The sequence below is a fragment of the Danio rerio genome, chromosome 18, assembly GCF_049306965.1.
Source record: "Danio rerio strain Tuebingen ecotype United States chromosome 18, GRCz12tu, whole genome shotgun sequence".
Classification (NCBI taxonomy): Eukaryota; Metazoa; Chordata; class Actinopteri; order Cypriniformes; family Danionidae; genus Danio; species Danio rerio.
Window position 1 is genome coordinate 6725344 of NC_133193.1, and position 9657 is coordinate 6735000.

Here is a 9657-nt window from a genome sequence, read left to right on the forward strand (position 1 = left end):
AGTAAACAAACACACACACACATACTTCAGCCCAACCTGTCCACACACTCATTCTCTCTCTCCCTCTCCATCGCACAATGGCACAAGGCCACATTCTCCCCTGCATTCTTTGTTTGTGTGGAAAACACTGTTGCCAGGCAACGGCTGAAGCAGAGAGACTGAGGCACTCCAGGCTGAAGGTAGAGCTAAATCAGTGTTGCTGAATGTGTGTGAGCAGGTATGGTGGTGCAGTCAGAGAGAAACAGACGCATTAACCCTCTGTGGAACCTGTTTTACCTCAATAATGCAGCAGACTTCTGTTCTATTCAAATTCCGTACATTAATGCAGAGCTGCACCAGTAACCATTTGAAGAGAAACACAATGTAATTCTCTCATGTACTCTCATTGACTATGTTTACATGGACATCAGTAATCAAATTATTTGCCTTAATCTGAATAAGACAATATTAAGATTAAGGTGTTTACATGAGTTGCTTTTTGAATGTTCTTTTCATGATCCCGTTTTACATGTTATAGCACATAGATTGATTAGCGTCATTGCATCATGTTTCATGTAATTTTGGGTGATTCGTTTTTAATTTGTCAACTTTTACTGCAGTTTGGCACTTTCACTTTCATTCAGGAACATTTGATGCATGCCCCCCTTGACAAACGAGATATTGGATGAGCGTATGACCTGCTGGAAGAGTGTTGTTTTAATAAAATTTGCAGATGGGAAAAAAACTTCCGCATTTTGTGATGCTGGAGTCTGTGGTCCTTCACTGACTCAATAGGTGCAGAGAAAAATGTCAGCCATGTGTATAGAATCAGGGTATCTTCCGTCCATTCCATACCTGTTTTCTTAAAAAAAAGAAAATTAAGAAAGAAATTTTTTTTCTTTTCTTTTTCTTTTGCTCACAAAAAAAAACTACAAAAAACAGGATTTTGGCCCGATTGTTTTTTTTTTTTTTTTATTTAATTTGGGGCTGGAAAACAGAAAAACAACTTTAAAATTTATTATACACATGTAGGCGGTGCTAAAACGCTATTTTCCTCTGATTAGTCAGCTTGTGATGTAGCCCTCAAAATAAGAGCCCTCTGCGAACCATACCCAGGATTTTAATTATTTTTATTTAATTATATATTTAATTATTTATATATATATATATATATATATATATATATATATATATATATATATATATATATATATATATATATATATAAAATATTATTTAATTATATTTATATTTATAATTAATATATATGTATAAACTAAGTTTTCTTAGTTTTCCTTTTTTTTGTTTGAAAACTGATATGGAATGGACGGAAGATACCCTGTTTGTATAGACTATCCTGTCGCAAAATGCGGCAAAAATCCTACACGACGGTAATAATTTGATTAAGCTGTTTACATGTCTGTATTTCACTTCAATAATGCGACTAAAATCATACTCCATGTCTTAATTCTATTTCTGTTTGGTTCGATTATGAGTTTAGTTGGATTAAATTAAACAAAAATCTCTGTTTACATGGTAGACTCTTTATCAGAGTATTGTCTTCATCATATTAAAATTGGATTATTGCGGTCCATGTAAACGCACTCATTGTTGAATGGCATTCATTCATACAACTTCCTTCAGCTTAGTCTACATTTCAAAAGTTGCCACAGTGGAATGAACCGCCAACTTATCCAGCATATGTTTTACCACTTGCAACCAAGCACTGGGAAACACCCATACACACTCATTCACACACACACCCATACACTACGGCTAATTCAGTTCATACAATTCACCCATAGCACAAGTCTTTGGACTGTGGGGGAAACCGGAACAACTAGAGGAAATCCACACCAACATAGGAAGAACATGGAGACTCTACACAGAAATACCAACTGGCCCACCCGGGACTTGAACCAGCAACGTTCTTGCTGTGAGGTGACAGTGCTAACCACTGAGCCACCATGCCACCTTGTTGAATAGCAGTAAAACTAATTTGATGTAAAAAAAAAAAAAAAAAAAACAAACAAACTAGTGACCTGTTTTAAACAGGTGATTTGGTAATTAATTATTAATTAAAATGTAACATTCTTAGAATGTACACATGGTTAATCGTCTACAATACTGGTTTTGATTATTGGTTTCGACTAACTATAGTTGAAGTCAGAACTATTAGCCCTCCTGAATTATGTACACTACCGGTCAAAAGTTTGGGGTCAAAAAAATTTTAAATACGCTTCTCCTGCTCATCAAGGCTGCATTTATTTAATCAAAAATACAGTACAAATTGTAAAATTGTGAAATGTTATTGCACTATAAAATAACAGTTCAAAAGTAGTTTATCATTTAATTTAATCATTTATTCCAGAGATTTTAATGATGAATTTTCAGCTTCCAGTCTTCAGAGTCACATGGTCCTTCAGAAATCACTCTAATATTAATTATTATTATTATTATTATTATTATTATTATTATTATTATTATTAATGGTAATAGTAATAAAAGCAATAATGACTGGACAAATAAGTAATAAATAGATATTTAATGAAGAACAATATAACAATTTAACTTTTTTTGCATTTAAAAAATTCTGCCTTGATAAACAGAATAATTTTATTAAAAAAAAAACATGAAAAAAAAAACAACCCCAAACTTTTGACCGGTAGTCCCCAATTTCTGTTTAATGGAAAGATGATTTTTTTAAACATATTTCTAAACATGATAGTTTTAATAACTAATATTTAATAACTGTTTATTTTACCTTTGCGACGATGACAGTAATAGTACTGATATTAGATACTCAGCTTAACAGGCAACGGGCTATAAGCACAGCTAGTGTTCTTCAGCCAACGGTAAACTTCTGGTGAAAGGTTAATGTGACTATTTAAAATTCTTTTAAGTTTCTTTTCACAGCATCGACATTGTGATATAATTAAAATAAAATCAGCTAATATATTTAAGCATTCATTTAGTTGTTCAAGCATGAAACGGGATGATAGATCATTTAAACTCTAGCACCATCAGGAGCACCAGGCGAGTGCAGAAAGTCCATTAAAAACAAATGTAACTAATATAAATGTTCATATTTTAAACACATGGCAGGTTGAAATGGAACTTAACGGGTCTGAGACCTACTTATCAATCAGGCAACATCTTTTTAAAGAAATCAGACCTTAAACCGTTCAGTTTTGTAATGGAAAGACAGTTCACAGGAAGCTGTTGGGCTGGCTGTCGGAATAATAAAAGTCTGTGTGCATATAGCCCATTACCTAGGTTAATTAAACTAGTTAGGCTAATTAGGCAAGTCATTGTATAATGATGGTTTGCACTGTAGACAATCGAAAAACATACTGCCTAAAAAGAGGCTAATAATTGATTTTAAAATGATTCAATAGTTCTTCTTTCCTCGTCTCTTTCAGCTGGTCCTCCATCATGCTGCTGCTGGTTGTGTTGCCACCGCTGCTGCTCCTGCGTGGATGCTTTTGTCAGGCGTCAGACGTTCCCGAAGACGTGACGGCAGAGTTCTCCGTCCGCCTCTACCACCAGCTCCAGATCAGCAGCGGGGAGGAGAACATCATCTTCTCTCCGCTCAGCGTGGCTCTGGCTCTGGGCATGGTGGAGCTGGGCGCCCGCGGCTCCTCTTTACAGGAGATCAGACAGGCCGTGGGCTACAGTCACTTCAGAGAAGGTGCAGTCATCTGATGTCAAACGTATAGTAAATGCTCAATTTGCCAGAACAACGACCGCACACTTTTCTTACTATTTTTTTGGTAACATTTTGGTTCACAATTCGTGCTATATATTACTGGATTACTTGCAGATTATTAAGTTATTAACTGTTCATTAAAGTATGATCTTATTATACGTCCTTAATCCTACCCAAAACCTAAACCCCACTTTTCCCTTACTAACTCTTAATAAACAGAACTATTGTAGATATTAAAGTAGTACTTAATGGTTTGATAGTATAGTTAATGATGACCTAAACTAACATGTTGCTGAATTTAACTTTTATTAGGCATTGCAAATGTCTGTGACAGGTCTGATTATAAGATTGCAATGTTGGATTTAAAGCACACAAAAAAATCTAGGTATTAGTTTAAGCATAACTGGAGGTTTTACAAAGTTCAGTTTAAGACCATTTTAGGTTAAAATACTGTAAAGAACTACTGTATGTGACCTGTGTTTGTCTTGTTTATAGTTATGATACAGATATTTATAATTAGATAAAAGAAAGAAACAAAAAATCAGTCAAACAAACAAAACTGTCACCTATTTATATTATTTATTCAATTAATCATTAATTGTATTTTACAAATGTCTACCCCTATCCCAACCGTCACAGTAATGCACACTCCAAAAAATATTTCAAACTACTTAATTAAAATGAGCTGAAACAACACAAATCTTGAGATTTCATTGGGACAACTTTAATCCACATAAATTTGTTAAAAGTGTTAAGTTAACTTCGATTGATTTGTGTTGGGATAACTTGAATGAATTGTGTGGAACCCTGCATTTTTTACAGTAAACAGTGATGCAACGAGAATTATTTATAGAATTTATTAAATTATCTTTTAAATTTGATTTTATTTACATTTATCCTACCCCAACCGTAAACCCCACCCTCACAGTACTGTATAAACTGTAATATAACGAGAATTTTGTTTATTTTATTTATTAAAATACCCATTAATTGTATTTTATTAATGTCTACCCCTCCCCAATGTCTACCCCACCCACACCGTTAAAGTCAGAGATATTAGGCCCCTTTGATTTTTTTTTTCTTTTTTAAATATTTCCCAAATGATGTTTAACAGAGCAAGGAAATTTTCACAGTATGTCTGATAATGATTTTTCTTCTGGAGAAAGTCTTATTTGCTTAATTTAGGCTAGAAAAAAAGCATTTTTTAACTTTTTAAACACCATTTTAAGGACAAAATTACTAGCCCCTTTAGGCTATATTTTGTTTCGATCTACAGAAAAAAACATCGTTATACAATAATTAATTACCCTATCCTGCCTAGTTAACCTAATTAACCTAGTTAAACCTTTAAATATCACTTTAAGCTGTAAAAATGTCTTGAAAAATATCTAGTTAAATATTATTTACTGTCATCGTGGCAAAGATAAAATAAATCAGTTATTAGAAATGAGTTATTAAAACTATTATATTTAGAAATGTGTCTCGGTTAAACAGAAAGAGACTGTCGAAAAAAATATAGCTTAAAGGGCCTAATAATTTTGACCTTAAAATGTTTTTAAAAAATTTAAAAACTGCTTTTATTCTAGGCGAAATAAAACAAATAAGACTTTCTCCAGAAGAAAAAATATTATCAAACATACAGTGAAAATTTCCTTACAAATGATTTGGTAAATATTTTTTAAAAATAATAATAATTTAAAGGGGGGCTAATTATTCTAACTTTAACTGTATATTTTAACATTAGACCCCCCGAATAAGCCAAAATAAAACAAATAAGACTTTGTCCACAACAAAAAGAATATTATCAGACATACTGTGAAAATTTCCAGGCTCTGTTAAACATCATTTGGGAAATATTTGAAAAGAAATATTTCTTTGCGCCGTCACCACTCATGAATATTGCTTGAGGTTACATTAAAAACGCAAGTTGTTTGCTCTCTGTTGGTGTCCCGATTTAAGTTTATCCACAGCACCACATGCGCATTAGTCAAAACGTCCTTTTGTTGTTACCTGAGTTCTTATTCCTTTTGCTGTAAAAGCAACATTATTGTATTTATTGTATTATGTTACAATAAAAAGGCAATTGTAATTGTATTTTCAATAGGAAACTGATTCTAGTGACGGTTATCATTTTTTAAACTGTAAAATATTTTTGAAGGTATAATTTTTGTATAACATTTTATAATATTTTTGAAGGTGCTAATAATTCTGACTTTATGTGTTGTCCTGCTGACCTGCTCCAGATGAAGAGTTCTCATTGCTGAGAAACCTGAGCCAGGCACTGTCCACAGATGAGGAGCAGTACGTGGTCCGTCTGGCCAACTCGTTGTTCCTGCAGTCGGGGGTCCACTTCAATGAAGACTTCCTGCAGCTCATGAAGAAGTACTTTAGAGCCGAGGTGGAGACGGTGGATTTCAGCCAGTCCACAGCCGTCGCTGAACGCATCAACTCCTGGGTGCTCAACCACACAGAGAGTAAGTCAGATTAACATTTCACTCCAGACCGAGTCCCTGTTATTTACTCAAACCATTTTCAGTTTTAGGCGGCATGGTGTCTCAGTGGTTAGCACTGTCACCTCATTCAAGACGGTTGCTGACAGGGTCAGTTGGCATTTCTGTGTGGAGGTTGCATGTTCTCAAGTTATGTCGTGTAGATGTACTAAAAAAAATTGCTGGACTACAAATTTATGAAATATGGTATTTTACTATAAAACGCTGGTTTCTTTTATGTTCCTACCATATTTGTAAAATAAATATAATATAAAATAATATATTTCTTAAATTTGTAGTCGAGCAATTTTTTATGTACATCTACACAACATAACTTTGTTTCACACTTTGTAACACTGCAAAGTGTTTGGCCACACTGTTGAACACAATACGCAAAATTTACGGTAAAAAGACAGCAGCTGTGGTTGAAATTTTACTATTAAAAACATGGTAGGAATGTAAAAGAAACTTCTAAATTTTACAGTAAATTACCATATTTCATTCATTTATAGTCCAGCAATGTTTTTGTAGTATTAACATCTTCACAACGTAGCTTAGTTACACTTTGCAAAAGTTTAGCTACACTGTTGTTAAGAAGTCTGCAAAATTTCGGTTAAAAGACGACTGCTGTGATTGAAATTCTACTATAAAAATATGGTAGGAACGTAATAAAAGAAACTTCAACATCTTACAGTAAATTACCATATTTAATAAATTTATTGTCCAACAATTTTTTGTAGTACTACAGCTTTGTCCCACACTTTGTAACACTCTGCAACGTTGCAAAATGTTTGGCTACACTGTTGAACACAATACTCAAAATGTACGATATGAAAGACAGCACTTGAGGTTAAAATTTTACGAATAAATACATGTTTGTAATGTAAAAGAAACTTTTCAATTTGACAGTAAATTACCATATTCGTTCATTAATAGCGCAGCAGTGTTTTTGTAGTACTAAAATCTAAACAATGTAGCTTAGTAACACTTTGCAAATGTTTAGCTACACTGTAAAAAGAAATCTGCTAAATTTCGGTTAAAAGACGGCAGATGTGGTTGGAATTTTACTGTAAAAAATACAGTAGGGATGAAAAAGAATGTTTTTTATTGGAAAAAAAAATTATAAGAAAAATACTGTAAAAAATTCCTTGCTCTGTTAAATATCAATTGGGAAACACAAATTCATTCATTTACACTTGGATTAGGGCCATTATTTATCAGGGGTCGCCACAGCGGAATGAACCGCCAACTGTTCCGGCATATGTTTTAAGCAGCAGACGCCCTTCCAGCCTCAACCCAGTACTGGGAAACATCCATACACTTTCGCATTCACACGCATACTCTACGGTCAATTTAGCTTATTCAATTCACCTATAGCGCATGTGTTTGGACTGAAGGGGAAACCAGAGCACCCGCAGGAAACCCACACCAACACAGGGAGAACATGCAAACTCCACACAGAAATGACAACTGACCCAGCCAGGGCTTGAACCAGCGACCTTCTTGCCTGTGAGGCAACAGTGCTAACCACTGAGAAACCCGTGCTGCCCCATTCGGGAAATATATATATATATATGTATATATAATTATAATTACAGAAATTTTAACTTCAACTGTACATAAAAAATCACTTCAAATTTAATTTGATGAGGACACCAAAATGTTGACCCGTGCAGGAATATGTCATTCAGCTATTGAATATAGTCAGCTCTAAATCCAATTTAGAGTGATTTTTACATTCAAAATGACCAGACGGCGCTAAGAGGAATTACTGTGACTTTAGTGAAGAAGGACACGAGAGCAGATAATGGCAGATCCATAATATTCTGCATCATAATGACATCTCCATTTCTATTTCTGGCTTCATTCTTTATCCTAGTCAGATTCCAGCACAAACCCCAGAGAGAGATGATTTAATGCCGTCTCTCTTTTCTGAGATGGAGAGGATTGTGACGTGGTGTTTATCTTTCACTCTGGATTTCTGTCTGTGGTTTCAGGCAAAATCCAGAATCTGGTGTCAGCGGAGGACTTCAGCAGCTCCACCATGATCATGCTGGTGAATGCGGTCTATTTCAGGGGCAGCTGGAAGAACCAGTTCAGGCCAGAAAACACCAGAACTTTCTCCTTCACCAGAGACGACGGCAGTGAAGTGCAGACCCTGATGATGTACCAGCAGGGGGACTTTTACTACGGTGAGTGTGTGTATGTTAGCCCCCCTGTTTATTTTTTCTCCAATTTCTGGTTAACATAGAGCAGATTTATTCAACTCATTTCTAAACATAATAGTTTTAATAACTTGTTTCTAATAAACGATTTATTTTATCTTTGTCATGATGACAGTAAATAATATTTGACTAGATATTTTTTAAGACACTTCTACACAGTTTAAAGTGGCATTTAAAGGCTTAACTAGGTTAATTAGGTTAACTAGGCAGGTTAAGGTAAATAGGCAAATTATTATATATTGATGGTTTGTTCTGTAGACAATCACCAAAATATTGCTTAAAGGGGCTGATAATTTTGACCTTAAAATAGTGTTAAAAAATTGTAAACTGCTTTTATTCTAGCCGAAATGAAACAAAAAAGACTTTCTCCAGAAGAAAAAATATCATCAGACATACTGTGAACATTTCCTTGCTTTGTTAAACATCATTTGGTATAATTTGCGATCATATAAGATCCCCCAAAGACAGTTGGGTGTAGGGGCGGAGGTTGGTGATATGCCTCCTTTTTAAAACCGTACATTTTTGCACGACTGCACTCGAATGAATCCATATGAATTAGCCACTAAACTGACAAAACTTAAAATAGTTTTGCTTCCTCTTGAGATAAGGCTAGAATATATCTATGTCTGTATGGGTGAGTTTTTTTCAGATCCTGCAGAATAACTGCAGTGAGTTACTCTCATTCATCTCTGACAAACAAAAAAGAGAAGGAGAAAGACAGATGAAGGTAAATGTGGGAGGAGGGGGACTCTGGAGGAGTTTATAAACACAGCAGCACAAACTGAGTGGGGAAAAAGCAAGAGTCAGAACTGTGAAAATGGAGAAATATTAAACACTGTATTTTTACTCAGAGACAGTGGTTGGTTTTCATCATCCTTAAAAAAAAACAGATTAATTGAGGACAATTGATATCCGCAGAGCACAGAACCACAGAAAAAAAAATCATTACACAGTCAAAAGTTCTGGATTTCATATAATTCCTTCATGTTGTCCCAACACAAATCTATTAGGTTTTACTCATTTTTACAAATTTAAGTGGATTGAACATAAAACAATTAAGTTTTCCTCAAAAAAGCTTAAGAATTGTGTTGTTTCATCTCATTTAAAATAAGTAATTTAAACGAGCAGCAAAATGAATTTTTTTAAGTGCACAGAAAAATTATTATTTACTTGAAAAAAAAATATTCACTGAAAATTTGCCTTGCCTGATAGCTTAAGTGAAGTGATGAAATTAATTTATTTTAACTTAATTTTT

General features: G+C 34.1%; 1 protein-coding gene across 1 annotated transcript in view; it reads left to right on the plus strand.

Annotated features, from left to right (window-relative positions):
- Positions 1–3400: 3400 nt before the first annotated feature.
- serpini1 (serpin peptidase inhibitor, clade I (neuroserpin), member 1) overlaps positions 3401–9657 on the plus strand; it is a gene marked incomplete at its 3' end in the record, with an annotated part of 18525 nt that continues 12268 nt past the window's right edge. Inside the window, 3 exon segments of the mRNA NM_001128692.1 lie at positions 3401–3670; positions 5932–6162; positions 8175–8369. Coding sequence (NP_001122164.1) covers positions 3415–3670; positions 5932–6162; positions 8175–8369 — 682 coding nt within the window. The 5' untranslated portion in view covers positions 3401–3414.